Source organism: Papilio polytes, unplaced genomic scaffold (genome assembly GCF_000836215.1).
Source record: "Papilio polytes unplaced genomic scaffold, Ppol_1.0 DF822067.1, whole genome shotgun sequence".
Taxonomy (NCBI): Eukaryota; Metazoa; Arthropoda; class Insecta; order Lepidoptera; family Papilionidae; genus Papilio; species Papilio polytes.
In genome coordinates this window covers 4,659,366-4,685,401 of record NW_013527137.1, presented here as the reverse complement: position 1 = coordinate 4,685,401, position 26,036 = coordinate 4,659,366, and the positions used below count along the sequence as shown (strand labels likewise).

General features: G+C 34.1%; 1 protein-coding gene across 1 annotated transcript; it reads left to right on the top strand.

The window, feature by feature from the left end:
• Positions 1–254: 254 nt before the first annotated feature.
• LOC106107370 (meteorin-like protein) lies at positions 255–26,036 on the top strand (the record flags this gene model as incomplete). The annotated part of the gene is given in 2 exon segments (XM_013288206.1): positions 255–557; positions 26,018–26,036. Coding segments are annotated over 2 exon segments (123 nt in total), but the record flags the coding sequence as incomplete, so codon positions are not given.

The following is a 26,036-nucleotide window of genomic DNA, read 5'->3' as shown; positions in this document are numbered from 1 at the left end:
CATTTGCAAACCTTTCCCGCCTTTTCAACAAGCTTTTGTAAAGCTTTCGATGTTTTATTTCATATACTTTATTACCTTACCATAAGGAATATTTTTGCTTGTGCTAAAAAAATGGAACACAAGAGACAACAATATATTGCCGATCGTCTCCTCTTTGTAGTGTTACCTATCTCTCTCGCTCTTATTGTTTTTCTTATGGGCGCTAAAAGGCGGACTCTGTCTCTTTCATTCTATCTTTGATTTCTTCCTTCACGTCAGTACGATTTTGAAGTTTGAGTAGGGTTGTCGTTCGCGCCATTCCGATACGTGTTGTTTATTTTTGTGTCAACTCAAAACTTTTGTATACAAAATTATAATGGAGCTTAGGTAAAATGAAAACTTTGGAAATAGTGATGTGGTCGTATTAGGACAGTGTAATTTAGTTTTATTGACTGTTTAAAAAATATATTTAAGATGCGTACGAATACGAAGACTGTTGTGAACTTTTGTCTTGTTTTGGGTATGATAAACGTTGCAGAGGCGGGGATTATTAGTGATCAGTGCGACTGGACTGGCAGGTATGTACTGGCCTATTGTTTGATTTTATAAATATGCATAACGCAATTAACGCCTTAAACTCGTCACAAGTACTGCTGTTTACCCACATTTAAATGTTTTAAAAAGTAAATAAAAAATCACTATTTAGATTATGTTGTGCTTTCTAACATAAAACGGTGTATTTCAAAATCGTTATTTAAATCAATACCGCGATACTTACATTATTAAACAAGAATAGTTTGGAGTTTGTTATTATTTTCAGCTTTCCAGTTGAAATTACTTTTCTTTATATCTAAACAAACTAAACTAACTTAAAACATTCTTTCATACATGATCTTTATTACCTATAATTCACATTTTAAATAAAAACTGTGTACCTAAGTTTTTATTACAGGATACAAAAATAGTCAGCATTCATGATTCATAAAATTATAATAACCTAAAGTATCATATCTCGTCGCGACTAATAGTCAATTTGCTAAATTATAGCACACGTTCCGACTATTCTGGGCAATTTAAACATCTGCATTTATCAAAAAATATTAAAAACAAGTCAATTCACCCTGAGGCAAAGTCCTTCAGACTCGGCTAACATTTTATATTGCATGTTTAAAATTAACATCGAATTGTTTTTTCCTTTATTAATATTCAGATAATGTGTAAGGTAAGTATTTAAAGAATGATAAACATCGTCGTGATTCAATGCTAATGCAGCTGCATGATTTAAAGCCTTTATTGCACGATATTGTGGTGTTTATTAAATATTAATTATTGGTCTGTTCAACTGATAGACTGATAGTTGAACAGACTTTAGAAAAATTGAAGGTCGTGTCTTTGAAAATAATAGTATTATAAATTACTAGCTGTCGCCCGCGACTCCGTCCGAGTGTATAAAAAAAACAAAAGTGAGTAAGCCTACTTGTTTTTCCAGACTATCCTCTACATATCTGCCAAATTTCATTGAGATCCGTTAAGCAGTTTAGGCTATAAAGTCTAACAAACATCCATCCATCTATCTAAACTTTCGCATTTATAATATTAATACGAAATATGATAATTCTATAGGTTTTTCTGTTATATTACTGTAGATTTTATTCATGTAATATTCAGATAGTGAAATCATAGTTTTCCCCGTTGAAATTTAGCTTCCTATGCGCTGTAAATAACTTATAAATTTTAGCGTTATTGTGATTACAAACTTTATGTTTTCGTTTGAAACAGAGTATAGTACGTCTTAGTAAAAACCGGAGCATTGCATTGAAAGAGGTCCCCGCTTTGAATATCAGGTCCGCCCACTGCACCGGTCTTTGTCCACGGGCCACGATCTATTGTGCGTCATTTACGTCCCACTCTGATAGACATTTTAAAGACAACCATCATTAGTATTCATTAAATACGATTCAGATCGTTATACTTCATTTGTTTTGAATTTAACTGGCGCCTAAGAGCGGGAGTACACTATGACTAAACTATCGCATAACTGTTGTGCGATTGTCGATTGTTTTGCACCAATTCAATTGTTGATCTAACAACTAAAAATCGAGTAGTATGAGCACCTCCATATAAGCTCATAGAAAAAAACCGCGACTAAATAGTTGTGCGATAGTTTAGTCAAAGGTGTGCGCAAGCTCTAATGGTTGCATCTAAATTCATCTATATACTTCAGAGTAAAACCTACATTAAGGAACAACTTAAGGAACCACTAGAAACATTCTGACTGCTGGTTTTTTCATTTTTAACTAGTTATTTCGTGCTAAATACAACAGAAATTTAATATTTCACAAGAAAGGTTTCAAATTAAAAAGTTTGTTGTGGACTTAAAAATGAGATGAAACTCTGTACGAACATGTTTCCCAAATGTTTGTATTATTGTATTGAAAAGTTAAAAAAAAGGAATGTAAACAGAAAAACATTTTTAACATGAAAATCAACAATAGAATGTTATCTATTCATTGATAAATGCGTGACGTGCGGCGGGGTGTCAGAACTTGACGCAATTGTTATTAGCATTGGTCCGGAAACGGCACAAGGGGGTCGATCACAGTACAAAACCAACAAGTGGGGTTTCCCCTTGACCGTGGGGTGGCGTGGGAAAGTCGATAGGGAACTTTTCTCGTCATCCCTTGCTGTTTGCACGTGACCCTTCCGCCCACTTCCGATTCAGTCATCAATCATCAGTTTAATGGATATAATTAATTAGACAAGCATTTGAGACGGTCTTGTTTGGTACCATTTAATTGCTCTCATTAATTTGTTTGTATGTATTTACAATTCATTTGTTGTAAAACTGATTTAGATCAAATTACACTTTTAGTTAGGTTCGAGATACAAGAATTACGATTAGCCAATAGTATCTAAACGAAAGTTTTTACAATTATATAAGTCTCTGTTTATATAAATTGTTATAACATTGCTCTCTTTATAGCTTTATTTACTACACAAGAGTTTAATAATGCTAATCAAGAATAGCGTACGTGAAAGTAAGAACAAAGATAACTCGGCCGAGATAGCGGCGGGGCTGGCAAAAAAGCAAATTGAGTGTCAATGTACCAGCATCGGCTGTCGGGCATTGTGGGGCATTCAAGTTCATACATTAATATTTATTAGGGAGGGAGCGCGAGGGGCCCGGGATCTGTTTATTATAATATCCTCCTATTATAATGCGTTCGCACGATATGCGCTCAGATTGATGCTCAAATAACGCACGTATTTGGGACGCTTTAATGTCTTTATGGTACTTCTTTGTTGTACTTTCTTAATAGCCATGCATCGGATTTATGTTGACACAAAAGGGTTTCGATTTCGAGATTAACTGCCGAAATTCGTAATTTAACTGCGTCAATTTACGCTATGCTACACACATTTGGACCTAATGATTGATTAGATCGGATTCCTTATTTAAACACTATTTTGTGTTTATCGAAAAACCCAGGGCAAAGGGATTCTGTGTGAAAAGCTGATAAACGCTTATTTTTTCACATCAAGATAAATTAGCATTTACTAGAATTGTGTAGATTGTGAGAGTGAGCGACCATTAGGCCGGTCTTCGCTAGATATTACGTGTGCCGTCTGTTTTTTATCAGCGATATCATTTCCGATTGAGCTAATGGCTCAGCCCTCAAGAAAGCCTGCGACTGGATTGATGCACTTATGTTGACCCTTTTATGGTTCACAAATTATTTCGACCAATTAGTGTTTTTGTTTTTATTATTTTTTACTATCACAATTCCCGTATAGAAATAAACGAATAACTATTTTATCTGGAATCTAATCAATATAAAAAGTCAGTCGTGTCCTTGAAATATATTAATAAAGTTTTTTTTTAAAATTCCATGCAGAACGTCATTTAATGGAATTAATTGAGTAATTAAATTGCCCCACGCATTGGCATTGTGGCTGCATAACGGATGTGCGTAACTACGTTGTCAACTCTGCGGAACAGAAAAAAATCACTGATGTAAAAGACGCGAGTTTAAAATTACTTTCCAGCATGGCGCCGCCGCATCGCTATGAAAAGTAAAGTAAAATCAAGTGGAAGAATTTTTCCCAAAGAACTGATAAGACTTTCATCTAATTTACTACCTAGATCGCTCGAAATAAAATTCACGGAACAAGGTCAACTGCATTATTCAGTTAAAAAAAAACTCTGCGTCACGGTCTGTGATTTCTCATCACATGCGATAACTGATACAACAAAAGTTGTTTCTTTTGTGATAAATCACCATATTCTAAAAACACTTCATGGGAAAAATAGTTCGCGGTTTTTATTTCCTGAGTGCGACCTACATGTGATTGTGAGTGAAGCGTGGCGGATGTGGCTATCACATGGTGATAAAGCCGATGGTCGCGATGCTCACCATATGGTCAGCGCGCTCAATGGAGCGTGGTACAGCTCCGGAAGATCCTGTTCCTTGTTCCATCTTTACAAAAAAAATAGGATACTGATTGACCTCAATCGCGCCTTATGGTCAAACATTGTGGAACACGGTAGCTTTATTATTTTAGTGAAACCAAGCATGAAATATGGGTCATAATGATTTGTAATTTTTTATCGATAATTATTATATGGATGTTCTATTTGTGATTAGTTTCTTTTAATTATCTATATATTCTCTTTAAAGTCATTGTTGTTCTGATTTTATTTAAAAGTTAACAATGTAAGAAACTATTCAAGCTAACACTTATAATAATTATCTATGACTAGTTGGGATTTCCAAGTAATGAATAGACTTGTAAAAAATCTACAAACAACGTCTATTAAAATCCGAAACAGCAGTTCTTCATTAATTCCATTAGTATCACAGTGAGGCGTCGCCTGGGATGTCGGCAGCAGGGCATTTCACATGGCCCAGGCTGTGGGAACCCTTCCGAAAGCTAACATCCATCACGTGTTGTATGAAATCACGGCTATTTTTAAGCGACGATTGTTTTTATTCGCTCGCCAATTGGGGGCAATCAGGGACACGTGTGAGACGGCCGAGACAGCCAAGACGTTAGCCCCGAGCGACCGATCTCTACAACGACGTGTAATTTGTATAGACCTCGGTGCATAGATTTTTTCAGACTGGTTACGATGTAGATTGCTAGGAGGTTTTCCTTATTTTAAATTAAAATCCAGAAGTTGTAAACAATTGATATCTGTTAATTGTGAAGAAGAGTAGATTCTTTTTCCTATAAAACTGATAAAGACATGAACATTTTGTTGGGAAATACTGTCAAAATTAGGATGACCGTCTGAATGTTGACTATGTCAAATCTCCGATACTTTTTACATCATCTCCTATGCATTGCAAAGCTAGTATATAATAAGATATCCATTAAAATATGTGAGGTGATAGAAATTTTAATAGCCGCATCTGTAAAATTTTGAACAGAGGGCGGATCCGATTCCCATGACACTTGAACGCTACCGCCATTACTATCATCTCTCCACTAACCGAGTACGTACAGAAACATTTTTATTACGTCCTCGGCTCCTCAATCACGTCAGATAACGTATGTTCGTTAAGCGGTAATACAACGCTCGCGCCATATGTCCACTTACACGCAGACAGACGTCCATACATTTTAAATATACTATTGTGTGCTTCAACGTTAAATACACTCAAAAGAACTGTAGATAGTAGTCAATTTAATATGGTAATAAATAGTTTAACAGTTCAGTCTCTAATGGCCGGTTTCCCAGTTGCGTTAATCATTCCTTAGTGTTTTTGGTTTAATAAATTCATGAAATGCGTTTCCGAACTACGTTACTTCAGTTTTACTCTATTGAAACATTGATCAACCGAACACTAATATAATTAATCGATAGGTAATGACAAAATAAGTGGTAACAAAATCCAACATAAGTTACATATATATGTGTCTCATATGGTCGAGTAATAAATTTAAAAGGAAAAAATCTCTGCTTCTATACTTGCTGTGTCTTGTATTAAAGATGCGTAGTATGAAGCAACAATAGCATTCAAAAAGCTTCAATTACAATGCCGTTGATTAATAATAATGACTATGACCTAGTTGGTCGTGAATCTAGCGGCCAGACCTGTCATGTTTTAATTTTATAAATGAATGCTAGAACGATCTTTTGAATTTGTTTGTATCGGTTATTACCAGTATTAAAATTTTATTGAATAATTACTAGTTGCTGTAACAATATTTAGACTTAATATAGCTCAAAACAAGAAACTTAAATTATGTTTTTTTTTTCACTTTTTAATGAATAGTGATCGTCTATTCTCGATTTGAATATATTTTTGATGATGATTTTTAATTTTTAATTTTCTTCCAATTCTTTTTAAATTATGTTTATTGAAAATAGGATCGATTATTTAACGAATTCAAAACTAAACTTCCTAGAACTTCATTAGCGAGAGTTCGACAATTAAGATAAGTTCTGTTAACATTGATCCAAATGCAATTAACATAGTTATAAAGCAAGCTATAGATGAAAGCAAATTGTTACACTTGTATTGAACATGGCTGTGAATGAAACACTCCTAATTAACGTATGTGGGTCAGATGAAGGAATACTTTGTCTTCGCGTTTGTTTTTACAATTCTTTCTCGAAGCTTCGACGCTAATTGTAACGCTAGTGATAAATTGTAGCGTAAGCAGCTAAACGTATCCCTAATTAATGCTAAAAGGAGAAAAATAATAGCCACGGATGTGTAATTTTTAAAATTAAAATAACTTGTCTAGACAAGACATTTAAAATTTGAAAAATAGTTCGCTAACTACATTGGAAAAACCAGATTGAGTTTATCTGTTTTAAATGTCACTTTACGTCACGTGCTATCAAACATTTTTGTGTTTTTAACTAATTTGCATTTTCAAAATAAAAATCATTCGTTTTATGCGATTGATTTTTGTGAATATCGATTATTACATTGCTAATTTATGCACCGAAGACTTTTTACTTGACGTCTACATTTTTGATGGTCCAATTATATATCGTGGTCCAATTATATAAGGTCGTGATTTAAATTCAAAATTTTTTGTAATGTTCGGGACATTTTGCCGAAAATTCAAAGTTTGGGATGTGTGGGACTTTATGAATAATGTATGAGGTGTGGTGTTGTTACAAAGGAAGCGCTGGCGCGGGCCAAGCCAGCACGAGCTGAATATTAATATAACTAAATCTTATAGCATCCTTCAAGAATTATAATATTTCTTATATTAGAATATAATTTAATTCAAACACAATATTTTGTATGATATACCATCATTTCCGGAGTCACATGAATCGAATAGTTTCATATTTTTTATTGTTTAACATTGGTCCTGTCTATTGTTTCTAGTAAATAATGGTAATTCCAAGCTTCCATTATGTTTTAATGTTAATTTGTTTTGTCTGTATTTATCATTTAATTTTAAATTAATATGCAGTTTTTATCACAGCATTTCGAATAATTTGATTATCTCGTGTGCAGTCGTAAAGAGCATCCTTTTAATTTTATATGAATTATCGCAAGTTGCGATAAAAATTTTATTGAACTTCTAAAAATCGATAACGTTTCAGTGCAATCGATTTTTTAATACATTTACTCGACGTAAAATAATATAAGGAAAAAATTACAAGATCACATTACTTATTCATAACTTCAAGATTATTTTGTATTATCGTGTAGAGGATGAATATTGTTTTTTTTTGCATATTATTTGTGAGAGTATTCCGTGACATGGCATTGCTAATGAGGCGTCCCGAGTCCCGGCAAGGTAACCCGACGCCGTCAGTCCGGTCCTCTCGGGATGACGATGCTCATCCATCATACAGGCCCTATTATGTTTCCTAATACATATTTAATTTACTCGACGAGATACGATATGAGCAATTTCCGAGTCATGATTTTATTATAGTATCTACACAGATTTCAATGTTTATTTTTAGTTATCTTGGAAAATCGAAACCGCTAATGTTATTGACAAATACTTGTATTAAAATGTCATTTTTTTCAACACAGACAAGGTCACAAATAACGGTTTGTATTTAAAATTTTGGAATGTGCCAAGCTGGATGATTAATTCACATCGCTGGAGTTAAAAGTAAACGGCGAGATCGATCGATTAAAAAAGAAAAAAAGCTTCGCGTTCGTTCTATAGGCGATCGCAAATGGCAGTAGCCCGCGGCGACCGCGCCATTTATAGTCCTTTGCAATCTCCACAGTTAAAAAACTAAGCCGATGATTTCTTCACCGATTCTCTACCTATCCATCGTTGGACCGATAATTTTGACCGTGACGCGCGACGTATAGGGAAAAAACTTATAAGGGCCGCTTCTAACCCTTTCTCGAAATACCATCGCGTAAAGATTGTCTTTGGCATTATTGGTATTCTTTTGAAACTAAGCTAATGGTACCGATCCCCTAATCGAAGTTGTTTAAAATCAAATTACTGTAATTGTGCGGAGGATTTTTGTTTATTTAATTATCTAAATTAGATGTCTCTACTCTCTACTTTTAACATTGTTGAATACCAGTGGAATGTGGGGCTTCCAAATAGCAATTAAATTAAATCGATTGGAAATCGTTAGGATTTCATGAACTCATTTAAAGAGTAGTGTTTACGAAATTGGTATCCATGAATTAGTTGAATCTTATGGTACTTTTGTTTTATTTGTTAGTGATATTGAAAAGGCATAAAGCCTGAGCTAAATCCTTAACAGTATATTATCTTTAATGGTGTTTTTCTGGTTGCATTAACACAATATCGTGTCCGTGGCGACACAACAATAGCTGCCACGCGAGCGCGCCCAAGATTTCGCCAGATAAGGAGTAAATTGGCCGCAAGCTGTGCTCTGTACGTACTATGACAGCCTCGAAAGTTAACCGTTATCAGTGTTACTAGCTTGTTCTTTAAATTTATTACTGTATTGTTTTATTATTTATAATCTCTCTTATATTTACAGTTAGTAAATATCTCGTGAAGCAAAAAATCGATCTTTAAACTAAAAGTAACTTGTCTAAGAAGTAAGGTAAAATGTTATTTTATCTTACCAATGACCTACCAATACTATTTGTCAACTTATGGAAAAATCATAAACACTCCAATAACTTTAATGTTAAATACATTTTTAATCTATATTAACCGATCAATTTAACGTTTTAATTTACTTTACATAGACATAATTTAGACATTAATTTTTAATAAGACTTGCCGAAGTGCAATAGAATTTCTCGTAAAATTTCTTTACATCACTCGAATGCTTGGCTCCGGTAACGTAATATGGCGACACGCGAGGCGATATCCGATACCTTATGGACATGAACGGAGCAGCCGCCGCAGACACTTCTTAGCGACAAATAATTTTCGTTTTAATTTTCCACACAGCATGATTTTAATAAACGGTTATGACGTTTCGAGATAACGTTTTTTTTTAATTAATTAGGTAGCTTGTTAACACGTGATGTTTTTTTTTAAATTTGGAAATAAACAACTTCTAATTAAAATAAAGCTTTTATAGACCGAACGAGTAGGTTTAGTTAGTTTCTATTACAGTTCCCTGGCTCCATAATTTCAGAAGACATTTTGAAACTGTATGTAATGCTAAGTATGAGTTAGTGATTAAAAAAAAATAGCGATTCCATCAAAATAAGTCGATGTTTTAAATTACCATTAAATAATAACAATTCAAATTCTATCAAGTGTTCGTTGGTGACCTATAGATTGAATAACATTAACATCACTTTTGTGTAAAAAAATTCGCACCTGTCAAAACACATTATGTCTGACCGTTCTAACATTTAACTTGTCGAAACAGAAAAAAAAGTTCGTCACAGTTATAAAACATCTGTTATTATAGTTTCGAATCTAGAGTTGATAATTTTCCTGTGATATTCCACTGCCATGACACTTGTATTTTCATGTATTGCTGTCTCTTCTTTTTTCAGGCAGAACGAAAGGGATAACAATATGTATCTATACAAATGCTTTGACAATCGAAACCTACATTTAGAATGGTAACGGGGCTACATTCTAAAACGATTGAAGAACGATATTCAACATCAATTCGTATCGGTCGTTTTGTATAAGTTATTGCCACTTTGCAATGCGTCCGAGGATATCAATAATATTAAGATAAAAACGACAATATTTTATTTAATAGCAACATTTAGTTATACATCTAGCGACACTGCGTCATATCTAATTGTCTGTGGAAACACGGTGTTTATATAAATGGTAGATAATATAATGATACGATTAATGTTGTTTCTATTAAATATGTGCATGAAATAGGTAATAACAATTTATTAGAAAGAGTTTTAGATAAAGCATATGAGATGGAACGAAACGAAATTCTTGAAAGTTGAATTTCAATATTTATTTATTAAAAAAATCTATTTGCATTTCTTTTAATGACTTTACAGCGTTTTCTTTATATGGCTTTAAAAACAATCCTTTCTTTAGTTTTTGAATTCTTGCTTGTTTTGTGGTTCGATCAGTTTAGGAATTCTGAATCTGGATTTTGAGGTTAAATATTCAAATGAGTCGGTTTTGATAGAAGCTCACCTAACACATTTAGATTCCTTCAGTAAGCGGCTTATCCTTCACAAAAAGAGGACGACGGACTTTTCACACCTTAGTATTTGTGGCGCGTTTTAGCGTTCACGCCTCGTGTATACTTACCCTTAAGTTCGCGCCTCGCCTCTACATATCACGTATTCATTATGTAAAAGTTATTTCTTGGGTAAAGAGTCGGTGGTCGAACTCGCTTCTCGTAGTTAACAGATTGCTGTGCTAACGTTTTTGATTTTTTTACGTGCAGAGGCCCTTCGTTTGAAATATTGGAAGCTAGAGTAAGGAAGGTTTTTTTAATGTAAATTTGGATAACGTTAAAATTTCGAATAGAATCCACGAGAAACTTGTTGAAGATAAGACCTGTGCGGTCCCGTATTTGCACTATATTTTTTATAAGAATGGAAAATAAGAAATTTAAGTAAGACGAATAAAATTTAAGTAGATATACGTTGTAGATAACTCTTTGCTAAGCGTCGTTTAACTGACACATTAATCACTTACCTATACGAGGCAAGAACGTGAGTTACCGATGTTTTTATTCAGTACAATTGTTCCAGTGAAAGTCATTACGAGCTCGTTGCGTGTTACAGCCGTCTTATTATCTATTGGGAACACTTTTTGTGATTTATACGAACACGGCTTGATAGTAATAACCTAGCGTCGAAAGTACTACCTACTATTTGTTTGTAGTTATTATTTATTACGTACTTGACAGTTACGATTTTTTATTGCATTGTAGTAATGTTTTTATTCGGTCAACGTTTGATAATCTTTCGAATCTTAGTTAGTTTTATTTCATCAAACCCTAGTGTTTTAATTGTGTTCAAATTGTAAACACATTTAATTTTATTCAATATTTCTTTGAATTATCACATTACTTAGCACTTTGCACAAACCGCGCCCTTTTTTGTGGTATAAATTTCATTGGACCCTCTTCCGTCTTTTATTTGCTAAGTGTTAAGTTTAACGCCAAGTGTTTTTTGTTCAGCAAAAATATCCCCTATCCTTTTTCAAAGGGTGCTAATAGACTGGGTAGTAATTTATAAAATATTTTATGAATAAGGTGCTAAGTTTCATCCGTTTCCTATTAATTGAAATCATTGTAAACCATTCGATGCTTCCAACACAATTTCACTTTAATGAGATCACTACGTGGGATCGTGGTCAAGCGCTGGTTTATAAGTGATAAAAAAAGTATTTAATCGTAATGTTCTTTTCATAATTATGTACTTCTTTTGGGATGTCGATTTCAGGCATAATTTTTAAAATACACATCAATAAACGTTCTTTTTGTGTATTCAAGATCGCCTCTCCGTTGGCGTGCAAAAAATAATACATTCGCAATGAAATAATGTCTCCATTATACACGGAGTTGATTACAAGAAGCCCTTCGACAGGGAGTTAATCAAAATTGCATTACCCTTACGTTACGTTTAGTCACGGAGTCGCGGGTAGTCGGCGAAAAAACGCAATCGCCTTCTACTACGCGACTCCTCTCTCCGACACGCCGACAAGATTGATGGCACGTTTTAAATGTAATGCACACGTATGGAACAAAAAGAAATGAAGGTGAAAATAAACATCGCACCGCTACGCCGCAGCTGCGTGATGGCACAATGGTACATTATTGAGTGTTTACTGTTAACATTTAGCCGGTGTCCAATGGTGAGGTTCGGTGTAGGCGTTTCGAACGCCGCTGTGGCGTCTAACGAATTGTGTAAACACAAGCATCGCCGGCCACCGCCGATACGTGCGTGCACCGAGCTAGTGTACACACAAGTAGCTAGGCGAGGCCACTTACAGCGAGCGAGCTCGTGAGGTGTCATGTCATCGATGTTTGAATAGAACATTTTTTATTAACTCGTTATAACTGGAAGCTGCTGGCTGTAAACTCAAGTTGCCTTTGCCTGATTATGATGTAATCAAAGCGTCATATAGATTAAGTCACTTTTCATTCGTTTCCAATTAGTTTAATTAGTGAACAATTTTGTTTTATTACACCTGTTGGCTTTATGTAAAAAATATGGGTTACTAATACGATATCTTATAAATTATAATAACTAGTCGTAAATATGATGGAATCGAAAAAATACTTAAATCATTGACACCTACACGAAAGCATTTCGATAAGGCCTCGCCCTTTGTGCAGTCGAAATGATAGGAAAGTCAAATAGGAATGTTTATATAGGATCCGCAACGTGGGCGTAGCGTCTAAATATTTTATTTTTCGAGTGGCTGCAGGACAAAAGCCTGTTTGTGGTTCACCATTGTGTCCGGCTTTAGTGGTTTCTAAACAAGTTCACGTACGTGCTGTTATGAAGATAACGTTTTCGTGCATCAGTAGGTACATAAAATGTTGCACGTGTTTAAAAGTCAGAGTATAAACTAATGATCTGTTTATTTTAAACAATGAAAGTGCACGTGGTTATATTTTGTTTATAAAGATTACAAATTATAATTATTAATGTAAAAAATCACTAAATAGAGGTATAACAATTACGCACTACAATTTATTTACTTAGCTTTAAATACTGATTCATGTTGGCATATCGGTGTCTTTTAACTAATTAAGTAGTCTTATATTCCACCAACGTTATTAAATGAATTTAATTCTTAATTAAAAACAAAATCGGAAATGCACCTAACGCAACTATCTCTAGTCTTTATTTAAATTTGATTCCAAAATATATTTTATTCTTTTGAAATCTGAATATAAACTGGTTTGACATGCAATTATCTTAGCGATTGATATTTGCAACAAAGCGGCCATTACGTGCGATTTCACTTTAATGGTTTGCTATAAACATTCGTATTTTACAACTATTAAAAGAAACATGTTATCGTTTTTTTACGAAATGACATTTAAATATGAATATTTTAATTAGAGCTATTAAAATAAAATTTTATTTCCAAAATTACCATAGAGCGACTCTCATTTTTTGTTTCTTATTGTGCGGGTTCGCAACTGATTTAATTATTCGTAAAAACCAGCGAGGCAACTGTAATTCTATGTTTCTATTTATACAGAAAAATAGAAATGTTGCAGTTTTGCAAGTCAAATTACTAGTGTATTATTATTACATAAGTTTATTATTTAACAATGTCACTCTTTTAAACCCACTATTTAGTACATAATGTACAAAATATATACAAAACAAATCGTACATAGGAATATATCCCATTGAGTTCATGTAAGCTTGCTTATATGTTGACTTTTATTTTAAAAATCACAACTATACTTACTAAAGTATAATATTTATTTATAGGCGTAGAATTACACAACCATAACACTCGTACACTTAGTCCTTGTTTTTTCAAAGAGGATGAAAGGGATGACAATATTTATAATACAAGGCTCATGACAGTGTAATTCTACGGTAATGTTACTAACAAATCCGTAAGTTTAGATGGATGGACGTTTGTGTGAGTTTATAGCCTAAACAGCTGAACAGATCGCGTTGAAATTTGGCATAGATGTACTCGTAGAGTATAGTCGGGAAGAACACATAGGCAACTTAGTTTTTTTGATTCTACGCGGACGGAGTCGCGGGCGAAAACTGGTAAATGACAATAAATACAAGACATGTGTAATCTAATAACAAAACTGTCGGAGGTAGTTAACTGGAGTCGCGAGTAAATCAAATCGCGGCACGAAGGCGGCGCGTGCCGCAAGGCCGGAGTCTCCCCTCTCCTCCGCCTGTACTCGGCCTCCCCCTTCACCAGTATGCCCTTTATATGGTGTGTCTGGACCTTAATAGAGATTCTACTGGATCGATTCGTCATCGCCTGGGTTACCAAAAGCAAACTCAGTTCGAGGAATGTTTCATGTCATAAAGTTTGTTTTATATTTCTTATCTGTGATGTTTTTGTCATACAGATAAGATTTTAGAAAAACTAAAGAATATTACCTACCTGGACTATTCATTTGTAATGAAGATGTTGAAAATAAAAGATGCAAACTCATTTGTTTTGTGTATTCTTACTTTACGATATATCAATCTGACTTGAAAAGTCAATTTTTTAAACCAAGACGTTTTAAAGCATGAACAAAGTCTTATTTCAATATAAAAGATCTTGTATACACCGCAATACTTACGTACGTGTGTGTATTTTCTTATTATTTATTCTTATTAGAGGTTATTCTCTACGGTATGACGCACGTGCTCTGTAAGGCTTTGCATTCGTTGCCAGCCTATATCCTTATTTAAATGGACTGCTGCGAAAAACGTACCGTTACCAAATAAAGGAAATTGCAAGCGCATTTGTATATCGGTTTTGGTGAGACCAAATCTGGTATCTCATTTGGCTAATGGGGTAAAAAACATCACCCGTTAAATGAGTAACATCGTTTTTATGATAATAAAAACCGGTGTGTACAAATTTAAAATGAAACTGCCTTTGGTTTGGTTAAGCAAAAACTAACAACGTGATTTAATTTTGTAAATACTTACATCGTGTATAGTAAAAGGAAATGTTGAAAAAATCGTTCAGTGCCTTTTTAGTCTAAAAATATTCTATTTTTTAACTTGTAACCGTTAACAAAAGTTCATTACTATTTAGTCTAGATATCTCTAGATAACAATACTTGTATAATATAGTCTATATAAAATAACATGTAACTATAGCCAAAAAGTGGACTACAACATTCTAGCCCGCGGCATCCACAGCTCAACCGTTAAATAATAACGAGCGGGTACCAGGTCGACGGCTTCGCTCAGCTATAAATTGTCCGGAGCCGCCGGCACCGAGCACCCAGCGCACCACGCAATACGGAAAATATACAGCCTAGTATACCACTAAATGGACTTACCAGCTATGAAGCTGATAGTTTCACTTAAGTCTCTTAAATTATTCGTACCAGATTGAAAAGTACGATTGGATTGCAAGACATTAGAGGAAGTAGACTTAAAATTGACATGTTACGTTACCTAAAGTTGTAAGAAGTAGACTTAAAGACTTAAGTAAAATACATAAAACGTCTATAAACCTTTTGATTGTTATAATAATATTCGTTTTTTTAATACAAGTTAAGTTTTTTAAAAGGTTTTTTAGTCATTTACATTTCAATTGATAGTTAAAATACCTTTATCTAGATTAAAGAATTCCAAAAGAAAGTGCCTTAAAACAAAATACTTTATTTTGTTAATCGAATTAGAAGCCAGATGAATTCCAACAAGAGAGATCATTCGAGGCGAGAGAGCGGTGCATTCCCGCCCATTGTCACAACTCGGACCTCGCTTACGCTGGATTAAACCGCATTATTGATTCCGTAATATTTAAGGGACACTTTTTGTTACATTTTACTGGCGAGATTATTCTGGGCTTCCGTAATTTTGTACAGCTTCGAAAAGCGAACAAAAAAACTGTTTCGGATGACAAGCGACAACCATTTTTTGTGACATTCTTTATGGACGACGCATTAATGCAGAATAACTTTTAATATTTTTTTTGTTAACGATACCGGAAGGGTGATTTTATATTTAAATGTGTTGCTTAGTAGTAATTTTTATAGTGAGGTCGTTGAAATCTTTTATATGGAATTACTAACTACAGTTGTTTTCGAAAATAATTCCAAGCTCTTTACAATTTTTTTTAATTCTCCATAAATGTATTTTTTAGCTGACAGCATACTCACATAGAGCTCTCCATCTGTTTCCATAAAACACTGTAACTACAAATATAAATTAAAAGTAAAATATAAGTATTTAGATTATATCTTAGCCGTTTAATTCTCATTAATAATTTAATAACAGGTTATTCCGAAATAACATAAGAGCATTTGTGTTCAAGATACGCTACTAGAGTTGAAAGATGCATAGAGCAACACGATTTATACTCGTATTTTATATGTGAAATATCCCCATAAACATCGTTTGTTTATATTTAGGTGTCGTAAAGCATGAAACGAAATAAATGGGGCAATGAAAGCGAGTGAGGCCGGCGTTAGTATTCGGCGTGCAAACCGCACGGTAGGTTCTCACGGAGGCGCGTATGCGGAGCGCGTCCGCGCGTGAGAACATCACTTTATGCGGGCCTATGTCTACAAGGCCCAATATATTAGCTTTTGATCATATAATAGGTACAATAAAATACCAACAACGTACTGGTTACCTATCCAATGTGGAATCATGAGGTAGAATCTACCATTCGTCCAAACGATGCGGACGATCTTAGATTAATAAATTAAGGAAAGTAGACCAATTTTAAGTAAATATCTATCAACCAGTATATAAAATAAAAGGTTATAATGGTAATTTTTACTACTTAAATTTAGTACATCTATGAACAAGACGAGTTTCTTAAGTTAAAGTTAAAAGATTTAATCAAAACAACATTTTGCAAGTAAAAATTCACGGAACCAAAGTGAATTATAAAAAATTAGCGGTTCTTTGAGATAAGAAGGCAGTCGCTGAGATCTCAACTTGATTAGTTGTCCAAACTGTGACAGTCGTGAATTTAGAAATGTTTCGTGGAATTAACATAAAAATGAGGCGTGTTCGTGTTTATCTTAATCGTTTTTGGAGTTAGCGTCCAGTTAGTCTAGTTTGCAGATCACGATACCTAGGGAGCGTGCGCGAATTAAAATGAAAGTTGTTTGAATACAAGGTGAACTATACAATGTCCGATAGATAGGAGGTATAAACTACTTCCATAATACATATTGTCGGTTATTTATATTAGTAATCGTTTCGTACTTGTACAGCGATTGTTTATTTGTCATGGCCATACATTGATTTAATCTCGGTATTGTTTGAATATATTAACCAAAATGTAAATGAACGTAAGGCACGTAGGGAAGTAAAAATCTACTTAAGGAAAAGAAAAATTGTTTAGTTTGCGTGTAAGCCAATAATGTTACGACAAAAACTCATATTAAATATTAAATATGACATTGCATCGGACATTGTAAACACTAAGATTGACAAATGACAATAATGACATGTTGACTGTGGAACTGTCAAAGTGACATGTGTCACCTGTCAGATAGAGTGTGTGAACAAGCGTTATCAGTGATGTAACTTGCACGCGACCGGAAGGCGACAGGATAACCTAATTTTAGAAATCGACCCTTTTACCCTTTTATTAAAAATAATAAGAGTAATAATCTATTTTAGTAATACCGAATAGATATCAAAACTAAAATTTAAATATACGTATTTGATGTGTTTTTCCAAATTAAACCAATCCAACACATTTTTTATCCGTTTACTAACATTCACATCGATACATGTAAATTTTTGATATTACTTTTAATATAAAAACCCTTATCAAAGTATTCGAAACGTTTGATCGCTAAATAGCAGTTTATCATTTCCCACGGCACAACTTTCCCAAAGCGCAGATAATCCCCTTATCAATACGTCATTCCCGTGCGATCCTCTCTCCGCCGTCGATCTCATTCTACGGCTATTTGCAAACAAAATATTTGCGTGTCTGATACGAATTAGTGTTCGGATATATTCCGTGTATTTATATGGGTCTTTTTAGAAATTACAAAATTGGAATTTTAAATAGTTGACGACACGCACGTAGATATTCTACTCATTTGATATCATTATAAAAAAAATGTATCTTCAAACTGCACACGCTCTAACAATACGATGTTGGCGCTTTTGTATGTCTGAGGTTGTTAATAGTAGAATTTTTGAATTACTTTATTAAAATAACTATTTATGTAATATTTAAAAAGTCACACAGTTTAACATTTAAATCAATTCAACATTTCGTTAGACGTGAAAGTTGTAAGAAACACGTTATAACTGAATACGGCGATGTTTAGCCGTTTTAAAAATGTCGCAGCTGAGGTACGAACTTGTGGTATGCAGCTATGTAAAAGCAGTTCTACTCCTCCCCTAATTACCCGAGGCTGTTCAAATTACACGTAATTGAAGTAATATTCTTCACAGACTCGCCTTTGTCGCGTCGCTCTGGATTCCATTCCACAATTTTTATTAAAGCGCAACGTATAATTTTGCTTGAATTTTTTAAATATTTGCCAACATAAACGAATTGTTATTGTCCATTATGTGAATCTTAAGCTATTAAAATACCATTCCATAAGAAAAAATTATCATAAAAAGTGCATTTAAATATTATTTACTACGTTCTAAGATGACGCAGATTATATTGCATTTAAATTAAAGAAATATTTACAGTAAACATACATTGTTTAGAATAATGTTTTAGTATATTTATCCGAAGATGTGAGGCAACCATCGATTTCGCTAGACGTAATAAAAAGTGACTGAACCTGCCACATGTAATTGTTATCAAGAGTTATGTTTTTTACAACATAGGCAAAGGTCAAACGTAGGTATGTTTGTATTAAATTTTTTACAACGCGTACCATGTGCCGGCGCCGACGCAACACATGGGCCCAGCCTAGTTCCATGTACCATTTTGACGCGTTATTTGTTTAAAAAAATACACTTTATCGATGGCGCTAGCGTTGTAATGCCACTTCACGTGTGAAGCAACCCTAATTCATAGACAAGATTATGTGCACATTGAACACATTTGTAATAAGAACTGCTTTGAGAACTTTCTGTTTGTTTTTAGTTTTATATTCAAATTGTATCCTGTACGACTATTATAATTCATTTTGACAAATATTTGAGACTGTGAAATAAATATGCGGTAATATTTCATGGTGATATAAACAAGGCAGTTGTTAATAGACTGCGGATGTAATACTATAGTTACTAGTAAATTGGTACGAACGTACAAACTTGTCGTGCGTATTTAGCATTCCATCAGCAAGTTCGTGTTACAAGTCATAGCAATCGTACTTGTTTATATAATGTAACCTAAACTGTATCCATGTTTGAAAAACGTCTTCTGATCCGATTCCAATCGCGTCACTAAATTCTTCATGATCAAATAAAAAAATAAGTTTATTTTAAATAAAACTTGATAGTACATTAACTATAGTTATAGTTAATGTACTATCAAGTTTTATTTTTCTCGAACTTAAATGATAATAAAAATCTTGCCGTAACTTCGAATAGTAAAGACGAAAGTCCGAATAATAAACCTGACCCTTTATCCTAATATTATCTTACATAAGAAATGGAATACATTCAACGAGTTCAAGCGTAGATATGTTCCAATCGTTCTATTGATATTCATTGAGTATTCACTCCGAGGTGGAGCTACAATTACGTATAGTTTCTTAGCCGGTGACAGAGGGTCGCCCACGCGCCTCCCGCACGAGAGTCCCCATTATACAATCAGTACGAATCAGCACCACGATACTATGCCATTATTGCGGCGTACTGCTATCAACGTCTATTGCTATCACGATCACTTTAATACGAGACCAAGCATACAATTTACGACCAACCTATCTGTGCACTCGATGATGTGTTCGAAAATTGCATTCGATTTTCAAATTTATTTGACGTTCGTTTTTACCTTCGATTGTTGTTTCCATTTTATTTTTGGCCAGATATTTAAAGTCAATAAATACTTTTCAATAAATACGCATTTTAATAATATTGTTTGTATTCTGTACAATAACGAAATAATTTATTGGTTATAGGTTGTATTTTATGTTAGTAATATTTATGTGGTTAACCGATGGTTTATTTCTTATTGGAATGGTTGGACATTGTGGCTGACACAGGTTTGGACTGGGCATACAAAGGCGCACGTGCTGCGCGCTCGCCCGCGGCGCGCCCATTGTCTGGCTCCACTGGACCTACGACGTATACCACTTATTGTTATGATTGCTTCGATCCATTGTTTCACGAAAAGTTTATACATGCTTCGGCTTTTACTATAAATTAGACATTCTTGTATCTTTTAATTCTTGCACATTCAGTTTAAATTGAGACTATTTCCTCTTACATTTAAGCGAATGATGTTGGTCTGGACTGACACTGGATTCTTTTGTGCGTTTTAAAATGTGGCTGTTATGAACGGTCTAAAAGATTGTATACAACAAACAACAAGGGAATTCCGATCTTGTAGTTCTATTTGGAATTAAATTGATACTTGACCAAATATTCTATGTTAATGTCTTAAATTCAAAGGAATAGTATTGAAAATTAACGTACAGCAAAATGAGGCGGTAAAACAATATTTATTGACTTCAAATTTGCCGTTTATCGGTACAAACAGAACCGGTCTTAGCCGCGGCCGGTGAGATATATCTGCAAATTTATACAATGCTTGGTTTCCTGTTCGTTTATTAACTAGCGCAGAAGTAGATCACGGAACTCTCGGCTCGACAATTGTGCACGAGCCGGCGCTGACCTAGAAACAAAAAAAAAATGCATCGACGCGTGAGTGGCTTTATAGTCTGTGTGGGCTTTGGAAGGTTTTAAATCTTTAGAGCAAGGTACTTGAGTAACGGAGACCCGACCAGATTGTCAAGTTTAGGCAAGCAAAAAATATATTTTATGAAAATATTGTATTTACTTCAAATACAAAACAGCAGATGTATATTCAATCATCATCAATATTCTCTAAGATTTTCTTAAGTTATATAAATGGAAGTACAAGAATGTGATGTAAGTTTTAAAAAGAAATACTAAAAATAGTACTAAATAGCTTATAGTAAAAGATTGATGAGGAAACACTTTAGATCAACAAATACTTTTAGCACCTAATCGGCTCTTATTACATCGTTTGTCACTAAACAAAAAAGCTAAAAGCTATATCAGTACATGTTAAGATGTGATGCATTACGATAGCCGGGTCTTGTTTAAAGCCGTTACAATGGCCAGAAGTAAGGTCCGCGATCATATCGAGTATGGTAATACCGCGGTTGCGGCGCGTGGGCAGGCGCGGCTAAGGCGCGCGTGGCAACGGTAGGGTTGCTCTTTGCCGCCTAATTAAAAAAAAATCTATTCAGCCAGTTCTGTCAATGTCAAAACTTTGGATTTTCTTTACATGAAACAGGTTTTATATTTAATTAATCCAACTATTGTAAGCTTTGCTGTATCAATAAAATTTTATACATCTATTGATATTGTTATCTGAAGTAACTAATTGGATTTTTAATTATTAACATATTGTATAGGCAAATATAAACATGTGTTGATTTTATGACAGTTTATGGGTGCAATTAAGGGACTATAAAGGCGTGTCCCAGCCCTAAGAGATATAAAGGTTGAACGTACGCATCATTGTTATCTCGCGCCAGGTTTGGGCGAGAATAAATAAAAGTCTTCGTAGAAAAGAGACGCATTTATTTATTTTTATTATTGTGTCGCGACCGTTGCGAGGCTGAGATAAAGCTTTATGACTCTTGTCATACACTAACTAACTTTCCATAGACAAATATTTACGAGTGACAGCTCGTTAGCGCATCACGCTATGTTATGAATATTTAATCTTCGCCAATTATCGTATTACCAACAATATTTGATTTCAATTAACGACTCAACATACTATTAAACTTTACAGTTTTCTATTTTTATACAATCTGATTTAAATTTGTTGTTACAAATATTGTAGAAAGTCGAGTATACTAGTAATTGCAGAGAGAAAGGTAGCAGCGCCCTATCGCAAATTTTACTGCACCTACGCTCACTAATGAAACACAGCGATAAAAAGTCTGTAAAGTTGCAATTGACTCTTAAAGCTTGGCTGTCAGATAAGTGGTAGTTTAAAATAATATGATAAAATGTGGCGTTGCGAAAGAGTCATTGTTAAGAAATAAGAGAATAAACTTCACTGAAATGAATACTTTAAGATGATATGTTTCATTATACAGTTATTCGATATAATTTAGTATTGAAACAAAAGACTATCGGGAATGTGTTAATTAACATAACCAGCGGGATGCCATCGATGTGTCGAAGATTGAACGATTCGTGTTTTCCACGAATAAATCTCGACTTAACACAGCCATGCTAAAAGTTTCATTTTATACGATTGTTATAACGAATTCTGGTTGTAAATTAACAAGAGAGCTTTGTTGTTGGACGCTCAGTTTAATGAGCAGTTATAAATCTAGAATCGACGTTATTCAGTTAATACGCTTGTCCTAGGTAAGTTTTTTTTAGTTAAAATTCATTAACAAATAAAAAGAGTCTATAGTCAAGACGGAGTAGATTGCTTTCCTCGTCTCCCTTTTGTTACAAGTTTAAAAAAAATAAAAAGTCTACAATATCGTAGTTTTTGTATAAAACTTTGTAGATGTACTATTTATTGTGTTCGCGTGCCTTCACGCTGCATCTAAGCTTTTTATACCTTCAGTAGATGATTCATCGGATAAGGAGATTCGAATGCTACAACTAGATGTCGCTATTACAAATCAGTTAGGAAGTCATTATCATAAAATATGAGGAAGGATCTCGGGTCTTTGAATCCATCATACCTTTTGCAATACGCGAACTGCCTTATACAAATACGGATAAACATCGACATCTATATGCATATCAGCTCTACGGTTTTTAATTTGTTACCTTAAGCTGATTGCCTCAGTAAAAATACGCTTTGACTCTGAGTACGACGGTCAGTGTTTTAAAGGAATATTTTACATACAAAAGTTGGTAGTGAATATATTTGTTTATTCGTAAAGTAAATCCACATTAACATTTATTTTAGTTATGGTCACCAATAAGGTAAGAAATAACACATTTTGTTACCTTATTGGTCAGAATACTATATCTCATTAAGGTATGGTATTTATTAGTTACCAAGTATTTCTAACTAATTAGCAGTAATTTAATCCAAAGTCTTTGGTCATTGTCATTTGCCTTTGAATGGGCATTGCAATTTATATCTCAAGTAAATTAATCATAAATTATGTTATTACTTCAAACATTCTTATTTTATTTTTTTCAATATTACAACGAAGATATAAGTTCTCGTTAATTTTTTCTGCATTGATCCCGTAACAAAATGTATTCGGTTATTGAGGAACGTGATGTTATTTATCTGTGGCGTTGGCGGATGGCAGCGGGGGCTGCGGGGGCGCTGCATTAGTGGCTTTTAGGTACCCGGCGCCTCTGTCATTTGTTGGTAATGGCGCGAGATTGCCTCTCCATTTTGTCCGCTTTTTTATTCAACACGACTTATTGTTTGTCACGGGTTGGTATTTTGATAAGGTTTTCGTGTTTTAACTCACATAAACATCTACATTATATGAACTTCTTTCTTTAAGAGTTAAATACAATATTCCATTTTTCAATTCTCATTATTCATATGCTTAAAATGGTTACCTGTAACTAAATTAAGGTAAAATCAAGATTACATCGACTGCTAACCTAATAACATTATAACGCTGGTTAAAATTTAAAAACTGAGAACGCGGAACAAACCCCAGTTAACACCCCAACACAATTTTTTGCGTCCATGTTTGAAAACAGAAAGTTAGCGGTTTTTATAGATAATGTTTTTGTGTATGTTGTTTTAGCGCGCGCCGATAACGAAAAAAGCGCGGCAAACCTCAGGGTTGCGACGATGGACGCAACGAAATCTTGTATTCCATGTTTAAAATTTCTTTTTCTTTTATAAAACGGGTGCAAAGTATAGTTATCAGTCAGTATCAGAGTTGAATACTCTTTTTATCATAGATTACACAACCTGTTAAGTAAGACTGGTAGTTAGCTCATAATAGAATTAAGTTGATTTCTTTTCTTTCATATATGGCCTTATTAAAAACAAGCCTTGCTAGTCGCGTAGAATCTTCGGACCAAACATGTAGGCAGGGCCTAATGAGCGCAATCCCGGCTTGTCTAACCCGTAATAGTCCTCAGGTTAGGTTGTTCACCCCTATGTAAGGGTACGACCGTCCACGTGTGACTGCACCCAATACGGTGGAACACTTGTACTGATTTATATTTTACAAGACGAATATTTCAACGTGCGCCCATTAGGGTGGATTAGGCGGCCCCTCGATGACGTGAAAGTATTAAGGATGTGACTTGTCAAATTAAGTTACTATAAAGCTAAAAATAAACCTGATCGATGTGTTCACTTCTTAAATGCATTTGAGTCATTAACTTATTCTATTTTTAGTACCAATTTTAATCTGTTTGATTTATTAACGTAAGTATTAGTTACAATATAAATAAGTTTTAATGAATAAAAAGTTTATGTAGATGGAAAGGGGAAGATTTAAATCCTTTTAGTATATACGACGTTTTAAAATCATATTTTTTTTATTCTTGTATTATCCTAAACGTGTGTGCTGTAATGCTTTTGAAATAAAAAAAGTATTTGAAATGTTATCAACTTTCTCCTGATGTCTAAGATATAATCAATAACTGAAAACTGTATCCGGAAAGAGAACAAGCGGCCCACAATAACCTAGATAAAAGCTTTGTCTTGTTTTTGTCTCGCGGTGGCGACGTAAAGGCGTCGTGTCGTTGCTCGTATATCAGGCTTTATGTTTTACGCGAGCGAGTGACCGTGGGCCGGCAGTGGGCGTGGGCCAACTGTCCCAATGCCCACGCCACGCGCCACAGTTACACGAACACAAACCAGAGGCGTCGTAATTGCCAGCGCCTTATAAAATAAAGAAAAGAAAGTCAGATCTTTAACTGAATAGTAATTTCTATGTTTCATGTATTGCTATACATTTTAACTATATTTCGCAAAAAGTAAGTGACAATTTTTACTTTGTTAATTTCTTATGATGGCGAGGTGTTTGGCCTTTTTGCCATTTCGTCATTACCAAGAATATTTAAAGCGAAAAATGTCCGTGGACAAATTAAATTAAATCATTTCTTAACAACAAACATTTAGGGAGTTCCCGGCATCTCGTTTCTTGAATGTGCAATTACGTTAGTTTTTACTAATTAATGTAAACATGGTCACCCAATCAGACACTCCATATATGATAGGAACAACTTACTACCGTATGCAATCGCAGGGTTCGTACACAAAATCGATGGCATAAATTTCGATATCATTAGGCCTTTTACAGTTGCCGCTATGTCAAGGGGACATCAGTGCATATTAAATAAATTTACTCTTACATGTAGAAACAAATTTTGTATCGAACCGATTCACCAAATTATAGTTATTTAGTTTGTATTACTATTTCAGTATCCATTTCTTGAAGTGGAACATTTTAGTTCACGAGTAGAGATTTCAAGGTCGTTCTTTAATCTATGCTATTTGTTTTAATTGATGATATCATCGGGTTAGTTGTCTCTGAGAGACAAATTTAGTAAGTGTTCAAGGAGACGCAATCATGTAGTAAAAAATCTGACACTCTAACTGACCTTGTTTATGGAATCTTGGATTATTATTATTTTTACTAAGGTTATAAACGAAGTAGGTGTTAGATGATGATACGTAGTTTTTGCCTTGCATCATTGTTTTTTTTTCTTCAAAGGGTTAATAAAATTATCATGTACTTTTAAAATAACTTTTATTATCAGATGGCTCTAATATTTCCGTTAGATGTAGTTAACTTTATCGATAGTGGCGCCGCGTCATAGATAACTTGTTTGTGAGTGTTTAATTAATTTAGTGTGAAAAATAACTAATGTGTTATGTGCAGCGGGCTGTCAGTGTCGGGT